An 18,641-nucleotide genomic window follows, 5' to 3' on the forward strand; every position below is an offset into this window, starting at 1 on the left:
CTGTCAGGGAGCGCTGGCATCTTTTGATTTAAAAACATCAACCAGGCTTTTATGGTTGTCAGCTCTGCTTGGGTAGCTTCAGGTCAATTTCTGCACACCTGCTGCTGCAGCTCTTTCAGCAGAAAGCCTTGAACTTAGGCAGCACCATCACTCTGGGAAAGCAAAGTGGGATAGTCAGTATAAGAAGGTGTTGTTTTTTTTATTGTAATAAGTGCAGAAAACAGTTGATATTTATCTTTTGTTGGGCTGGGGCAGCCGCCTGCTCTTGCCTAATGCCTAATAAGACTGTCCCTTCCACTGATGTCTCTCTCTAAAAGGCCTCCCCTCTCTCTGTGACCACTGTTTGACCACATGTAGACTTCACTGCAGGTGGTAGGCTACGTGAGACACCTCACCACGCTTACGGCACAAGCCCCTCCATCAGCCGCCTATGAACTTAACAGGAACAATGGGGACAATGGCGGCGAGGCATACTGAGCCTCGGCATACAGTGCTTCCACGTTTGCTTGGTCCCTGCTGCCATATGTACAGAAGCTGTGGCCTCCCCGACAACAAAAGCCTCGCCATGCGTCAGGATGCTTCGTCTTTTATTCCCCTGACACTGTCCCCCAGCTCCATGAAACCTTGTGGGGGCTGACCTTTGACCTCTGGCAAGTGGCCAGACAAAGCGAGCAGACACTCCCCCTCTTTGGCAGCAGTGATCATGCATGGTGGACTTGTTGAGCACTTGTTGGATGAAGTAACACAGTGACACCCTGCAAGGACTGTCATAACTGCAATTGCATGTACTAGATACTGGCTGGGGGTGAATAATTACACCAACATACATTTTCCATACGTTTTATAGGCACAATACTTGAAAACATACATTTAGGCCCATAGTATAAAACATATTCATTATATTGTCTGAGCGGGCTGAACTTCATTTTAATTGTATTTAAATGTAAAGGGCATTTTACTGTTAATACAAATACGGAGGTAAAAATACACACAGTGAGGAAAATCAATGGTATATTATAACAAGGCAAAACGTCAAGGAGGAACAAAGAAGTGATACTGTGCATTCATGGTACATGTCATTCTGCTCCACTGTGACATGACCACAACAACAGAGACCCCAAAGTAATCTAACAACACCTCAGTCCTACAATCAGTAGGTTTCTGCATTTTCTGAAACTTCAGTGAAGGTTTGATTCAGCTATCCAGCACATTTCTAATCAATACTTTACGTGATGTTTATGAAGTAGACACACACTAACGAGGGGACTTCTGAAGTGAAGTAGCATTTATTGAATTGAATCCCATCATACAGGTGTTTGTGTCTTTTTCCCTCTGTGACACACAGTGACTTTGAACCTTGAGTCAGGACAGGTGTCAGTGTGGTTGTTGTCAGTGGGGTGGTTACAGTTGCTCAGGTGACTGAAGCCAACGCCCCCTGGAGACAAGCAGTCATCTGCCGGTGTCAGAGGCAGCAGCAACAGCTTCACTTTCACCGTGCACGCAGACGCTCACTGAGACAACAGCAGCAGTCAGGTGTTATGGATGGACATCTTATTCACACGTGAGGCAACGTTTCAGCGTGATTTTGTATTTTCACCATAAAAAAAAAAAAAAAAGAAAACCCAAAACAAAACACTGTGACTGAATCTGAATTAACTCTGTCATGGATCGACTGGACGAATGGAGCTTCAAGTCCCAGAAAATGGACGAGGAGGAGGATTTCTGCTTCGACTACGGAGCGGAGGAAATAACAGATTATCAAGACCCCAATGAACTTCTGGCTGCTTTGAAACAAAAGGAGGAAGAGGTTATTTTGGCAGCCCAGCTGGGAAACGCATTGCTCCTGGAAAACCGTCAGTTGAAAGAGCAGAGCGAAAAACTTCATGAACAGTACGCAGACAAGCTGGAGGTAAGACTACTTACTAAATAAATACATCTTAATGGCGGTGTTCAGAGAAAAATTGTTTCAAAGTTTTGCCGACTCGGTTTTAGCTGATGTCTGACATGGGCGGATTAAAATGAAATGAAGTTTCCTGATTTTTGTTAACTCCATTCTGTGGGCACAGGCTGACTAAATCCAGTATAGAAAATATACTCCACATCTATCTTGGACTTTTCTTAACGAATGTATCATGAATTATAATGACCATAGATAGGTTATATTTGTTGAGATATATGTGGTAAATATGCACCAGGAAGATTACACCTAGTTGGCAGTTTCTTTGTGGTTGTGTGTCCAAATGACAACTTTAAATATTCAACTTTGATGCAATATATGACTTTCAGTTTGAAAAGATAATGGAAAAACTACTATTTATGTGTTGAGAAACAACATGAGCATCATTCAGTAGGTTATACTCTTAAATGCTTTGTAAATCTTTTTTTTATATATATAAGTTAGTGAGATATATTTAACATTCATAGCAAATACTGTAAATGTATCAAGGACTTTGCATTATCATTACCAAAGCAGCTGCCACTCACAAAGGCTACTACAGTGTAAACAGGCATAATGGTTTCTCTTTAGATTGTTATATCACTAAACTTTGCTGTGTCTGATCGGCCTCATGCCTTTGTACTCTCATTGTGCCCTCTGTCTTTTCCCTCTGAAAAGATCAAACTCCAAACAGTATTTCGGATAACTCTCCCATGTTACGACACCAACTCCTAATGAGGCATGAGCCATTAACTTCTGCTTCGAACACAGGGAGATAAATGCAGTTACATGGTCAGCAGCGATATCCACAGATTTCCTGGCGTCCCCCTCAACGCTCACACACTTTAAGCACCCTGAAATTACTTAGTGAGGATTCTCCACATTTAATAAATGTCTACAAAACAACGGATGAATCCAGCCCAACAGCAGCAAAGTCAAAGGCAGCAGCTGAAATCAAGCTGTCTATTAGACTACCTGTGTTTGTCTTTATCGTGAAGCTGATGTCTGCTGCACAACGTTACACACCTGAGTGGTTAGGACAGACTTGATAATGGGCTCACTGCAATTCTCAGGGTGAATGCTGATGTCTCCTTCAGAAGTTCAGTCTTAAATCTTATCAGGTGTGACTCTCACTTAAATCACATGAAGGACAAACAGACGAGGTGGAAATGTGACAAAAGTACTTTACAAAGTGACATGAAGATACAGTATGTCTGAAGCTGAGGTATGATTGAATATAAGGCTCAACAAGCATTTATTTTCATCATCAATTCTTCTCCTGATTATTTTGTCAATTAATTGCATATATGCAAATTAGCTTTATTGTTTGATTGACGGTCCAAAACCCTTTTATCTATCTATCTATTATCTATTCCATCACATGAAACAGTTGAGAAGATAATTAATCAGTTATCAGTGTAGTTGTAGATTAAGTTTCTGTTGATTGACTAATCCACATTTCAGCTCTAATGGAATAAATAACAGGTTGGGTGTTTGTCTGTAGTAGGACAAATTGTTTTTTTTGCGACTCAATTCAGATTACAGCTGTCACAAGTTTCCTGTGATCACATTTCCCCTAGATGAGGCTCATTGTTGATTCTTTCCAAAACAATATGTTATTGTCACATCCGATTGCCAACAAGGATCATTTATTGGCACTGTAGTTTCAAACCAACACATTGTGTAAGCATTTTGAATGAACTGCATTTATAGTTTGACATGCTTGACTTTTGTTGTCCCTCAGTGATATTCCCACTGCCACCTATTAAGACATTGGTCTTTTCCACCTCTGTTTAGGAGCTGGAGCAGGGCAGGCATGAGCTGCGGCTGAAGCTGGAGGGCTGCCAGTCCCAGTGGGAGAGCCAGGTGGGGGACCTGGAGAGGGATGCGAGGGAGCTGAGCGCCCAGGTGGAGCGGCTCACCCGGGCGCTGGGCGAAGCCGAGAGGGACAAGAGTCGAGCCCAGCTGGAGCACAGCGAGCACACACAGCGACTCAGAGAGGAGCTGAATACAGTGAGTGCCACATACGGATAGTGGTTTTTATTTTAGTGGAAGTGGATGGTCGAGTGTGTGTGAATTTAATCTAATTCTGTCTGCATCACATGAAATGAGGTTGAATTATAGAGCTGGGTGCAAAGAAACTGTCTGACTGGGACAGGTAACTGAGCCTCGGGGAGTGGAAACAACCACCTGCTGCAGGCCTCCTGAGTCAAACCAGATAAGATGGGCTGTCACCCAATCCACACGCTGAAACTCAGTGTTCCATACAAACCACTCAGGTATCAGTCTGACTCAGTCTAATCTGTTCTAGAGCAAGGCCAGACTCTCAGACTGTTTATAGCCTCAGAGCAAAGCCATAGCAAAATGCTTACGGCACAGATACAAGTTTTCATCTGAGCAGGAGAGACAGAGGTGGAAGTTGTTGTTTATTCGGGAAAGCTATGAAGCAAAGTCTGAGCTGTCGGCCTGAGGCAAATGATCCGTGCCAGTGTGGAGCAGGATGGAAACGATATGTAAACAAGAGGGGGAGTTTTAGGTAATACCTCAACCTGATTTCAGATCTAGGACAGAGGGAGGAAACCTTCGAGAGGTTCTGGAAGATGCAGGTTTCACTTTGCTCACTTCCAGCTCATGTTTGTTAGTTTGGTGGAAGTATTTATAGCATGAAGATAGAGCTGGAACAAGCTTTAAAAAATGTTAATTGTGGCCCTTTTCAGTCACTCTTTGACCAAACGTGCAGAAAATGCTGATTTCAGCTGGATATCTCGGTTGGTTGAAGGTATTTAAAGAAACCACGTTGGGCTTTAGTGAATAAAAATGTGAGTAATAAGTGATATGAAATGTTGAGGATTTTCTGACATTTTATAGACCAAACCATTAATCGATTAATCTGGGAAAAAATGGGTCAATTAATCAATAGTGAAAATAATGATTAGCTACAGCCCTATAGAGCATTTCTTATCTATTTAACCAGATCCAGTTTATTTAGCAACATGAAATTAGCTTTTAGCTTAGACAGGCGTACTTGAACGAAGTAATGGACAAGAGCAGTGGCAACACATAGCCGACCTGTCTCATAATCAGCGCATATGTGTTGAGGTGAAATACTTATGATCCTCAGTGTTTGATCCAAAGAAAACAATGTACACTGGGACCAAAATCAAACTGGTGACATGTTTTACAGTCTCTTATCAGCTAACGCGCGGGAGCTGATTACATCACACAGCTGGACAACCTTGAGTATTTTTCCAGCCTGAGAAAGTAGTGATTGTTTTAGAGTCGTGACGTGTTACTGTACACTCCACCGATCACTTAGCAGAGAAATTCCCTGCGTTGTGATCATCAAACCTGAGCTCGCTAAGTTAAAAATGAATCCAAACAACAGTGTGCACCCTCCCACAAGTCAAGGTCCACAGAATAAAGAGCTATGAAGAGCTCTTCCTCTGTTGCCAGGCTGTAGGATTTTCACTGGAGGAAACCGACTCCCTAGAAGTTCAGGAAAAAGTCAATTTAGATAAAAGGTGCTATCTCTGTTTGGGCTGTTCAAGGAGAGGAAGGAAGAAAAAATTTTTGATTTGGCTGTCCAGCATCAGACATGGGTAACTCTGGACTCTGTGTGGTTGTAAAAAAAAGTCAGAGAAGAGAGTGAATGTGTTAAAGAAAAGAAAGAGCGTGAAGAACCTCCATGTCTGATGTGTCCTTACCTGGTGTGGTGAGTTGTGTTTGTATTACTGCGAGTCTGTGAGCGTGTTTGGGACATTGACTGAAGCATGACATTTTGTTCTGTATGTCCTCAACATGTCTCAGTATCGCTGCAACTGCTTAATAGTTTCATTATCAGGGAATCCGTTGATCATTTTCTCAACAAATAAATCGATCGTTTGCCTAAAAAAATGTCAGAAATAAAATAAAAGTAGTGAAAAATGCCTGTGACAAGTTCCCAGAGTCTTTAAGTGTCCGACCAACAGTCCAAAACCCTAAGAGATTTAGTTTTCTATCATCAAAGCCGAAAGAAAATCAGCAAATATTCACATTTAGGACCAGAGGACAATATTGGAACAAGTAAATTTTGGCTCTTTATATTTACTCAAATGATGAGTTGCTGAATAATTTATTTTATTTATGACTAATCATTTCTGCTCCTGGCTTCAGTGGAGTTTTTGGAGCTGAGTTTTTGCAGATGTCCGCACATAATGATGAACTAGCAGGTTTCAAAGAGCTTGAAACTCTATATCCTAATTGTGAGAGTGTAACCGGAGCCTGACAGGAATCTGGAGCAGGACCACAGTATCTCAGGACAGAAACCTGACAGAGGGAGAGAATTCATTGTGTGAACTGGCAACAGCAAAGCAAAGCTCTGATGTGAGAGGAAAGATTTGCTGCGACTCTCAGTCCCGGTGCTTTTGAGGAAGCGGCTGCGCAGATGCGATGTTGGCGTGTTCCAGGTCGTCACATGCTGACTGTTTAAAGAGTAGCTAAGGTCCAGGAGAGTGATGAACCATGTCAGGGTGTTTTTCTTCTGATCACATTGTAAATGTGATCATTCCTGTCGCTGAGAACACTTCAATCAATCATTAATGAGTTTTTCTTGTGTCTGATGCATCACTTTGTTAATTTGTTACTCGAGTCAGTTTGAGGAGTGTCTTTCCAGGCAATCTCGACATTTTTAACACAGAAAACCATGAAATCAGAATGTACTTGACATTATTTACACTGATAGAAAGAAAAATGAGACTGACATGTTTTGCTGATTTAGTTTCACTCATGTGAAAGAAAATGTTTCACAAATTAACATTATCAGTGTATTAGAAGCAGATCTACTGAAGAAGAAATACCAGATTGGAAAGGGAGTATGATTAGAGGACGATAAGCTGGAAATTCTGATTAAACTGGGTTTGTTTACCGGGCAGAGTCATTTACTCAAGAAATGAATGATACATCCCTGAAGGTAAGATCAGGACATTGTTTTGGACCTGTGTCAAGTTACACTAAAAATAACCATTAGTCACTCACAGTTTTGGTTATCATGATTCATGTTTACAGAGGCTACAATAAGCTATAGTCAGTATTGATTCTAAATTATCACGGTTCTTCAACTAGAATGGCGCTTAGACAGGTTCACCAAGGCCAATGTCAGTCAACATAAACCAGACGTAAGAGAAATAAAATTCAAACTCATTGTAAAATAATGAGTGGGTTCTTCTCTGAACTTCTCTGACCCAGTTCAGATTCTTCTTGTGTAACCCTGCTGACACGAGTGAAAACATTATATATGTGGTTTGACTTTTCAAGATGAAAACAGTCGGGCAGGAGAGCAAACGCCTCACTTACCAGTTTGTTAGGGACACCTAGCTAAGTCTAATACAACAGTCCTGCAATAAATCGTCCTGCATTAAGGTTGTAATGTTCAGTTTTTACTGAAGCTGTTTTGATTCAACTTTAGAATCATTTTGTGGTGCTCTTAGATTGTATTGCTGTACATTAAAAGTTGTTTTCAATATTTTAGGAGCTGAGAAGATTGAAAGTCGAAGTATTGTGATTATCTTTTGTCTTTACAGTGATATTTCTTCAAGAAAAAATACCAAATATTGTTATTTTTGGTATTGGGTTCAGCTTCTCAACCCTCTGTGAGGGTTTGATGCTTTTCAAATGAAACATGATGGTAAACTGAATTTCTTTGGGTTTTGGTTTTCTTGACAAGAGAGTGAGAAATTGTGATAGAGTGTCGTTTCACTATTTACTATCATGCTTCAACCAAAAGCATAAAATATCAGATCACCAACTAACTGAACTAATCACTTAGTCGACTAACTGTTGAAGTGCTGCTATTTTTTGACATTTCATTGTTGAAATGATTCATTGATTCATTGAAAAAAGAAGCAGCAGATTAGTTAATAATGAAAATACTAATTAGTTGCAGCTCAAATATTTCATCCACATTTTTTTTAATCAATAACGGTAGACTGGGCATAAACAAAATATGTGGTCATTTGGTCATTTTTCTGTGTCAGGTCAACTTTTCGCCTCCTGCTTTTCACCCAGTGATACATGATCACCTTCCCCGCCCGCGGATCACAGTGTGTTATTGGACAACTGTGACAAATCCCTCACTGTGGATTTCCGTTATTGTAAAAGGAGACGCCCAAATTGAGGCGAGCCCCCGTGACCTCTGCTCTCTCTGGCAGCATCACCCAGCTCATAAACAAAAAAGGAAAAGACAATACACAATGCAGAGAGATATAAATCTTTCATTTGCTTCTTTTGATGTTGCCCCTCATTCCCCAACATCCCATCATCCCAGGGGAAAGCCATCCTTTCTGTGTGCTCCCTAAGGGGCCCGGCTATAGCTGGGGTAGTCAGCTGTTAGATACCCCAGTGTTTGGACTGGTGAAGGCCTGAGGCTCGGGGGCCATGTGAGGGGATGTCATCTTTGTGTCTCTACCAAATGGAGCGTCCTCCTTCCACTTGTGTTTTGGTCATTCTCAGTGGGTCGCTGCCTCTATTGTGGAGGAGACCCGTGTTGACGAGACGAGGCAGCGGTAATGACGACCCGTGGACGCAAACATTCATGTTTAAGGGTCGCCCTTCTCCTCCTCCTAGTGTGTCTACATGCTTTGTTTTGTTTTTGTCCATCAGTGCATGCTTTACTCTCAGACACACACACACACACACACACCACACACACACACACACACACACACACACACCACACACACACACACGCACACACACACACACTTCCCACTAATTTTAGCCCTCACTTCCTCTGTGCACTCATATAAACACGTCCACATAAGCTGCCCCCCCCCCCCCCCAACTTTACCTGATGTCCAAGTTTACCCTCCGCCACATTGTTGTCTAATGTGGCATGATGATGTCACAGGCAAAACCAAGATGCCCTCTGCTCCATCTGCCGCAGAGACCCATTCTTTCATCTTGTATTATGTGGCAGTGATGGGACCTGACAGGGGCCCGCCGAACTGCTGAGTAAGGGGAACTGAGGGTCTGAGACCAGGACGGGGGAGGAAAGGGGTTGGTGGGAGGGCGATGGGTTGTTGACTGTGGCTTCAGAACTTGCACAGCGGCGCTCCAGAGATCCCTTCGTTTTTGTGTTTTGAAATCATTGTGTGCTTCAGAGAGAAGCCCCAGCAAAACAGATGAGTAACTGATTTATCATCATCAGCAATATGAGCGCAGTTCGTCAGTGCCTGGCTAATGTTTTCCTGTTCTTTTGATGGATCAGTGATCACAGGAAGCATGTTGCTTTTTGTTCAGTTACAGCGGTGGTTCTCTGTCTTTTTAACTAATGACCTGTTAAAGGTGGCCTGTGGAGTTTTCTTTCTCTAAACTTATGTTGACATTCAGCCTTTCTCACAGCACATTGTGTGTGTGGCCAAACAAACATGATGAATACATTTCCTTCCTCATGAAACAATTGAAAAAGCTTTCTTGTTTTCAGTCTAAATATTACGTTCTTTATATCCAGGTTTTCTAGTGGTTAAGCTTCTTGGCCTGTTGCTGCTGTCAACTGTTCAATCAGTGAAACCATCGTCAGAACTGTAAATGGCTCAAAACAGGGACACCACATGTAAAAACAATGCTCCATATCCCTATTAGTCAAAAACTCCACAATGTACCTTTTAAAATTAGCCAATATCGTCTTAATCTGTTGACATGAGTTCTGTGCAGCTCAACAAAGATGATATTTTTCCTTCTCGCGGTCTGAAGAGGTTGAAAATAGCCAGTCTTTTACAAGAATAAAAGCAAAACATATTTTTGTCTTTCATACCCCTTTAATCTCCTTATGGTGCCCACCCAGATTTTATCTTTGTACCCCACTGGGATCTATCTTGGGAACCACTGGGTTACAGAAACACTTGCAGTTCCTTTGAAGGCAGTAAAGAAAACCATTTCTCATTTTCCATTTGCTGCTGGGCCCACAGCAAAAGCAATACAAAACACGTATTTAATTCCAGGCACCTAATCCCCACCTTTCAGGCAGGTATCATATTATGTTTCTTCTCATTTGAGTCTAGATTACAGGACTTTATCTCAGAGAGACCTCCTGCTATATATTTGGTTATTTTTAGATCCAAGATTGTGGGCTGACTTTTCTTAAAGCTCATGCCTCAGGCAAGCTTTGTTCTGGAGTTTCAAGTTGACACAACATGATTTCACTTTTCTTTGGTCATGGTCAGATTTCTGGCTGAGTGAAATTTTTTTTCTGTGTTTAAATCTGTCTGTAAACCCCTCCTCGTGTCAAATAGTGGACCTGCAAATTCAAAAGCTACATGTCTATTTTCTGTCGCTCCATTTGTGAATCTTGTGTCTGTGTTTTCCCTCTGATGTGTGTGTGTGTGTGTGTGTGTGTGTGTGTGTGTGTGTGTGTGTGTGTGTGTGTGTGTGTGTGTGTGCGTGTAGGCGATGGAGGTGGAGAGGGCCATGTCCAGCGAGTTGCAGGTTCTAAAACAGGAGCTTCAACAGAAAGGAAGCCTCAACAGGCCGCAGGATGAGGAGCTGATCAGTGCCATGAGGGAGCAGGTGACTACCATGCAAAAACATTTCACATGTCCCACTGAATGCTGAAACCAAACCAACGCTAATCCAAAATGTAACCGCTATGATGGAAATTACTCTGTGACTCTGTTCCGCAGTGGCTGACTCTGACTCTGTGACACTAAACTTGACAGAATTTCCTTTGAGAATCATTGATAATCCTTTCAATTACAGATCAAAAGAGATGGTATCCATCATTGATTTTAACTGCTCAGGCTTTTCCAGTGGTGGAGAACTGTCCTTCAAGCAGCAATAAAGCCTGCCAATGGGAGGATTCTGACAAGGATTTATGCAACCAAACTTTAATACAAAAAGGACATTTCTCTATTATATGACAGATAGTTCCTAATAGTTTTCTTTTTTTTCCCTAGGGAAAATAAAGTCAGATAAAATATTTTCAGCGCCTCTCCAAACACTCCCAGATAAAAGCATTGATGGATTGAATGGTTGTGATGCAAGGGAACGGTGGGAGTTAGGGAGTTAGTGTGAGTTTTCCTTTCAGAGAAGAGTGAACGTTTTTCCTTTTTTTTTTTTTTTTTTGTTCTTGTTGTAATATTTAATATCTGCGTTTTGTGTGTTTTTCCAGGTGTTGCGTCTCACCCAGAAGGAACAGGTGCTGGAGCAGCGTTTGGAGAGTGTGTGTCAAGAAAACGCTGAGCTGAGGGCGAGTTTGGATTCTTTACAGACACGTCTAGCTCTGCACGACCAGCAAAATCAGCAGCACAGCCAGCAGGTACATATACAAATTCATTACATACTGAAGTAACACTTGCAAGCCAACGCAGACACACCCGGAGGTTCATACTTTCTTTAAAGTAAATACACACTGATTAGTGTTCATTGTAGCAGCAGGAAACAAGTTCAGTGCGATTGGTGTATGAATGATAGAGCCTCAATAACAAAGGGATTTTCTGCTCCCTGCCTGGCGGCCTGGGTTTCGGCGGGATTGTGGAAAGCATTGCTAAACAATCACCTCATCCCCGTCATTGTAACTTTCACTTGCAATTCTGGATTCCACTCTTGTTCATTTAGTTTCATGTTGAGCTGGAGGCTGGAATCTGGCACGTCAGGATTTCTCTCGCATTAGCAGAGTTTTTGCACGAGTGTCTCATGACAGCTTTTTACAAAGCATACGTGGCCCAGTGTAAAATCACTTTGGTGTGGTAACAACCATCTCCCTCTGTCAGGTATCCATATGGTCTATAAGAATTCTTAATTGCTGTCATTAGTTGTACTTGTAATTAGACGTGAGCCTGAGGTTCACAAGCACAACTAACTCACGTTTTTTGCCCGGGGGGGTTCTGTATATGTTTATGTGTGTGTTCATGCTTGTGTTTTCAGCTATCCGAGGCCTGGCAGGAGGTGGAGGTGGCACAGAGTCGCTCACAGCAGCTGCAGGCCCAGGTGGAGGAACTTCAGGAGGTGTCCCTGCAGGAAGCCAGGAGCTATGGAGACGCCTCCCTGCTGTCCGAGCTGGAGAGCAGCCTGGAGACGGCAGGGCTGGGAGTCGGCAAAGAAGAGGTACTGAAGCAGCAGCACTTGATTTTCCAGAAAATGCACAATATTATAATATATCAAAATTATGATTTTATCCTTACAGATACTCTTAGCAGTAGGTGAGCTTGAGAAAAAGTTTCAAATTCTCCAAAACGAAAGGAGGACATTTCAGATTATCTGAACAATACAAAAAACACAACCTGGCTTTACTACGAGGCAGAGAGGCTATAAACTCAAACATGTGCTGTAACTGACAGAAGACCACAGATAGTTCACTGTGGGACCGGCTGCACTAACCTTTCCTCCATATTGTGGTTGGCAAATGTTACTTTTGGGCTTACTCTATTGTAGTCCTGCCCACAATGATTCACATCTGTTTTGAGGGGAAATTGTGTTCCTGTGATGACTGGAAACAAGAACTTTAAGATCTGTACAGTATATATGTATATATAATATACAGTAGGTGTCCTGAAAGACATGTACAGTGAGATCACACAATAATGGCACCAAGGCAACAACATCTACAAGTTGAATTTTAGGAAACATGTGAACGTTGTCGTAGTGACAAGTACAGTAACTTTCTCTGCAGAGAGGAATGAGCTGACAGAACATTTTGTGCAAGTTCTCTATGACAGTGTGACTTGTTTGTTTGATGCACGAACACACTCTGCGAGAAGAAGGTGTGAAAGAACCCTGGTTTTCAAAGTGGAGACACCACCAAGAAATATCAGAGGGGGCTTGTAGCAGAAAGACAAAAGTTTGAGTGATGCCTGCGAGAGAGCAGGAAAACTGACTGACAGTGAAGCCAGGTCTCACTCCGGGTGTCTGCTGTTATTGTTTTGTTCCAGCAGGAAAATGTGATATATAACTGCGCTTGTGAGTCATTCGCCACATTTCCTGTTTGTCATGGCCACATTGTTTGAGTTGAGTTTCCTCGTTTCACAGCTTTCAGCACATCTACACACGTGTATGTGTGTGTGTAACCTTATCATAAAATATGATTATCTGATCTACCAAAATGAACCTGTGTGGATCACCGCATAATCAGTATAATCATGTGATGCATTTGACTCAAGGAAGGTAAATAAAATAATGAGATAATGCTTGCACCTCCCAGTGTGTAAATACTTGATGTCACTCAAGATGTGGTATGTGAAGAGAATGAATTGCATGCTGAAGGGAAAACAGGAAAAGTAACACCTTTGTTTTGATCCAGTTTGTTTGTCAGGAATTTCTTATTTTTCATTAAAACATCCGAAACATTAGCTCTCTTCATGTAGGCCAGCTATACAGTGTCAGCCTCCGAGCTACACCAATTGTGTTGTGGAAGTAACTCAAAACCTCAGTTAATAGTTAAGTTCAAAATGTATAGCGTTTTTGAAAATCAGAATTAACATAAATTAACACGCCTCACCTCTGATTCTACTTAGATAATGCAAGAAATGGGCTCCATCCTTCAGTTACTGCTCCCACTGACCCAGGAACTGAACAGCTCAGGGAGGTCAGAGGTCCTGGATCAACAGGAGGACCTGCAGGCCATGCTGCACCGGCTGAAGGGGGTCGCCCAAACCCTGGCACAGGGATCCAGCCCTCAGGTGAGCGAGAGCCACACAAAAGCAACAAGTGGGGCAGGAGAGGAAATTCAAAGAAAAGGCCGACCTTGGTTGTAATCATAGAGGATGGGAATATGACACATACAGTATATAGGACATATATGAATCATATATCATTTCAATATACAGATGTACAGAGTATTTATGCAAAACTACCAGCTCTAGGATTTAAAGATCCAGAAAGCAGCCTACCCACATATTCATTCATTAATGTATTCACAGTTGGCCTGTTTGCCCTCCAGTGGCTGTTAGTGGCACTATAGTGTCGTCATCCTGAACCACGCTGAGGAACTGTGGCCTTGTTTATCTAAAAGATGCCAGATGAATTGTTGCAATTGATACCTTACATGCTCTGCTAAACCTCTATTTGCCGTGAGCGAGCGTGTACAATTGTCCAGCTGTGTCTCGTGGCGTTTGTAGACCTTTCAGACCAGTAACATGCGTTTACCGCTGTAACTAAATATTTGTGCCCAGCCTCTTCCTCCCTCGGAGCACCATGCATATAGGGCAACAGCACAGAAACTACTTTTGGTGTAAAAATGCTCGGCCGACACTTGATCTCTTTGTTAATGTCTCCGTCCCAGGAGCTGAATCGGGCTTTTGTCGACAGGACGGGTGATCAGTGTGGGAACACGAGCGCAGCAGAGGAGCTGAGAGATCAGGTAACCCAGTGTTGAACAAACACGCCTGTCAGGGAGGGGCAGCACCTGTGGCAACCTATTATTTGAGGATTTGGCTTTGCCAGTACTGACCCTGTTACAGTCGCTGTATCCATCTTAGTGTCATATACAGATTGAGTGACCTTTGAGAGCGTTTTTACAGGGTTACAGGCAGATTGTTTTTTGTCACAAATTTTAACACCTGAATTAGTTTAGTTAACTTCACAAATTCAAATTTGTCTTAAGTTTTCAATTTATCACATCACATTTTTATTATTTTCATAATAAACTGCAACATAACTCATGTCGCTTTGCAGAACATCCGGCTGCAGCTGGAAAACACTGAGCTGAGACAGAAGCTGCAGAGCGTACAGGAACAAGCTGAAGTCGTCCAGCAGGCCATCAAAGAGCGAGATGAAGCCATAGCCAAGTGAGAAGCTCATTATTTCTCAATATTCTCAACTGCAATTTGTAATATCAAATATACTCAGATTCCACTTTAACAACCGTTATTAATGACTCTAATCTTGAATAAATCAAATCATTTTTGGTTGAATACTTAAAAAATTTACTTTTGCATGAATTCATTTACCAGGTTTCTAAACAAAAAGACAGAAGTAATTTATAGTTCCCGTAGAAAGCTACTCCTGCAGCCATAATAATGAGTTTTTACCTGTGGTGAGGGTGAATATCACAAGAGTGAAATTTTCTAGTATATGACTGTGATGTGTCTTCTTTTCTTGGCAGGAAAAACCTGATGGAGGTCGAATTGGTGAGAAGTAAAAATGATATGATGTCTCTGAACAACCAGTTATTAGAAGCCATCCAACGTAAACTGGAACTGTCACAGGAGCTGGAGGCCTGGCAGGTGAGGTCCCTATTTACCCATAATGCTTTTTGCCCATCACATCCAGTCGACTGTATCCTACAGCTCCCTCGCTCATCTCTCATGCTGTCGCTTTGTCACACTGTCTTACTGTCTTCAAACTTTCTGCACAATTCCTGCTTCATGAAATCTTACACATTTAAGTTCTAAAACACCCCAGATTAAAAATCACTTTGAGGCATGTTGACTGCAGTTTCAGTGATAGATGAAAGACAGGAGATGAATGTGTCTCAGTCTGTCCTCAGTGGGAGGTCAGGGACAGACGCAGCCATATCCCTCTCAGCCGTGTCAGTCTGGAAGGATATAAACGGCAGGTGTCTCTGTCCATGAGTCCTTCTGCTGCTGACTCACGATGCCAAGCTGAGCCATCTGCTGGAGGGTCTGATCTCTTGTGGTTTGATGACAATACTGCAGATAATATTTAGACCAAAACACTGATTAGTTTTCTGGAGAAATCATGTTTGTTAGCTGAAAGCAGTAGTATGCTGTTCCCTCCTGAACAGCTAAACTCATTCAGCTGGAAGAAGCACACATGCAGACATAAGTCAGGAAATAAAAACTGTTAAATATGCAGAAATGTGCAGCATGCCAGATCAGCTACACTGAGCTGAATAGTTCATAGGAACAGAGAAACTAATTAAGTGTCAATTATGACGACATTGCAGTTAGGCATCAGTACACATTATCATACCACAATGAGATTCTCAGAACATTGCTCTTTCTTCACACGCAACCTGAGGCAAAGTGGTGTTTCACAATTTTCTTAAGTGGGCAAAAAAATCAGCAGGCAGCAAATGTAAGAATGGCTTATGTTTACTACATAGCTTCATGTTAAACAAAGTAATCCATGACTTTTTGTTTTTACTTTATGTGTCACTGCTCAGGAGTCACGAGCTGAAGTGCTTCACAGCCATTTGGTAGCGATATTAGATCCACTCGCTCAGACCCACAAATCAAATCCTTGTTCCTTGGCCCATGTTGGCTGAATTTTCTGTTAGCTGGCTGACAAAAATACAATCAGGATCTGAAGCGAAACCTTCTTGACAGTTAAAGGATAAAGCTGGTGATAACTTTAACTTTCCAACTTCTGCTGCCTCTCTGTGGCACTCAGCCCTTCGCTTGTCGCTTCCGACTGAAGAATAAAAACTTTTAAAACACAAGTATATGTTTGCAGTTTAAAAAGGTTAAAAAGGCTCACTAACACACTCCTGCTCATTTCCTCTTCCTCTCCACCTTTCCTCAGGATGATATCCAGATCATCATCAACCAGCAGCTCAGGTCCCAGCAGCAGTCGGAGCAGCCTCAGAAGAAGCCCACCTCCAACGGCATGTCATTCTTCCGCAGGCCCAGCAGGACGACCTCCACCTGGACACGCCAGCCCTCCTCTTCCTCCTCCTCCTCTTCCTCCTCCTCCTCCTCCTCCTCAACCTGGAGTTCGGACAAAAATCAGGACAAAACCCAATCCCCCTGGAGGGATTGGTTAAGACGTGGCAAAGGGGTGCAGTATGGCAAATAATGTTTCAACTATAGGACCTCCTGAGAGAGGAAAGGACAGAGGGAAGTCACAAGTAAACCTCCCTGTACATCATGTATGGTGCAAAAAGGCCATAAAAACACTTTTAATACAGTGACGAACAAAAGAGCCACAGTGGACAAAGACTTGTCAAGCAGACACTTACTGAAACACATTTCACTGAGAGGCTGTGCCTTCCTGAAAACTAAACTGTGACAACCTGGAGCACTAACATGTTCACAGAATTACATTTGAAGGTTTGCTTGAGACTGTAAATATTGTGCCTTATTTTATAATATTGCGAATGTCTGACTGTCTGAGACTTTATATGGTATACATACTACTGTAGGTGTAGATGGGTAGAGAGCATTTCTTTGGATTATTTAACTTCACAAAGTAAAGTGAGGAAATAAACAGTTAATTTGTAACTTTGTCTTATCATACCAAGTTGGACCTGAGAAGTTAGAAGTAAAAAAATTGTTGATTGTATGTCTTCATGTACACTGAGAAAGCTATTATTTTTCTATAATTTAATTTTTTTGGTTTCTGATTAAAAAGCAAACAAACAAATATTTTCTCTGAATGAAAACTTGGTGTGGCAGACACACGTACTGTATCTGTATATTCTGTGACTCAGTATTCAATGTTGAAGCTGCTTAGTTCAAACTGTGTTGTTTCCTAAGCTGTCCTACTGACCACATCTGGAATGATTGCCAGATGTCTTCATAAAACAACAAATAATCCTTTCAGGTTTTTGTGTCTCTGAGTGTTTGTGTTCAGAATATTACTATGATAAACTGACAGCAGGCGAATCAGGCAGCTGCTCGATCAGCAACAAGAGGCATCTAAAGATGTTCTATTAAAAAATCGACTCGATTCGGAGCAACTTATTTACACGAGGTGAACTTGTCCTAGAAAAGTAGTAGTTTATCAGTCTCCTGTTTCTTTTCTACGGGGGAAAATCTGTAGAATAGAGAATTGAAAAATGTATTCATTTCCCAGAGTTAAAACTCATTTTCTCCTGTACAATATAACAATGCAGCACTGACCCCAGGATGACCATACATGAGATTGTTTAACAGACAACTGATAAACTGAAAACAAGTCATTATATTGTACAACATATGTAGTAACTTAAAAAACAGATTTTGACAAAGTGATTGAAAATGAATTGCAGAAATCTCATTTACACCTAGATTAGAGTTTTTACTGCGCTGTAGCATAAAATGGCCACAACATTGAAATGTTAAACATCATTATGCAATGATTACTTCACCAGGTGCTGAAAATTCTGACCTGCAAAATGCACAAACTCCATTTTGGAAAGAAATAGGCTTGAAATGGATTTGAATTCTTTTGACAGGATGAATTTCACATGGACCAATCTCCTCGCTGTGTTTTACATAGTTACAGTCGTATCATTGGGTGTGTCTGTTAGATTTCTGCTTTAATTTATTTCTTGTTTAATTGTGATTTTAGATTTTATTTGTGGGAAATGGAGATATTCTCTGAATCCTGAGTTCTCCTTTCAGTGATGATAGCAGAGAAACCGTGCATAATTATGCAGAAAATAAGTTTGGTTGCATTATGGAAAAGGATTGCATGACTGAGAGCCAAGCAAGAGATCGTTTTCGAGAACATCATACTTAATTTTTCAAATAATTTTGTTTAGTTAAAGCATTAGACAAAATAATTAAAGGGGACAAGTGTTATAAACCTTTTTGTCCAATTACAAAAGACAGTTCTAGTAACAAATATATTTATACTGAACAACATTATAGTGAAATTTGTTTCTAATATTGTTCTTCTTCATGTTTATTAATGGGGTAGAAACACCTCTCAGTATAATGTTGTTCATCAACACTGCAAAGTTGCCTACAACCTCAACAATAAACATGTAGCCTAGTTAAATTAACACCTCCGACAGTGTCAATCAAACCTGAACATAAGTATAATTTTAAAGGTAGAATTTATGGCTGAG

General features: G+C 41.5%; 1 protein-coding gene across 1 annotated transcript; it reads left to right on the forward strand.

Annotated features, from left to right (window-relative positions):
* Positions 1-1,437: 1,437 nt before the first annotated feature.
* Positions 1,438-17,409, forward strand: si:ch211-235m3.5 (BICD family-like cargo adapter 1). Its single transcript, XM_056375147.1, has 10 exons — positions 1,438-1,909; positions 3,734-3,949; positions 10,358-10,477; positions 11,079-11,225; positions 11,834-12,013; positions 13,420-13,584; positions 14,187-14,264; positions 14,579-14,691; positions 15,009-15,129; positions 16,391-17,409. The coding sequence occupies exons 1-10, from the start codon at positions 1,664-1,666 to the stop codon at positions 16,661-16,663; spliced, it is 1,659 nt and encodes a 552-aa protein (XP_056231122.1). The 5' UTR covers positions 1,438-1,663; the 3' UTR covers positions 16,664-17,409.
* Positions 17,410-18,641: the final 1,232 nt, after the last annotated feature.

The sequence above is a fragment of the Seriola aureovittata genome, chromosome 4, assembly GCF_021018895.1.
Source record: "Seriola aureovittata isolate HTS-2021-v1 ecotype China chromosome 4, ASM2101889v1, whole genome shotgun sequence".
In the NCBI taxonomy this organism is placed as follows: domain Eukaryota; kingdom Metazoa; phylum Chordata; class Actinopteri; order Carangiformes; family Carangidae; genus Seriola; species Seriola aureovittata.

Excerpts from the sequence above, each read along its gene's own strand:
- si:ch211-235m3.5 (XM_056375147.1), top strand. The coding sequence starts at position 1,664 with ATGGATCGACTGGACGAATGGAGCTTCAAGTCCCAGAAAATGGACGAG. Across the intron at positions 10,478-11,078 it reads TCAGTGCCATGAGGGAGCAG|GTGTTGCGTCTCACCCAGAA; the intron begins GTGACTACCATG and ends GTGTTTTTCCAG. Across the intron at positions 13,585-14,186 it reads CACAGGGATCCAGCCCTCAG|GAGCTGAATCGGGCTTTTGT; the intron begins GTGAGCGAGAGC and ends TCTCCGTCCCAG.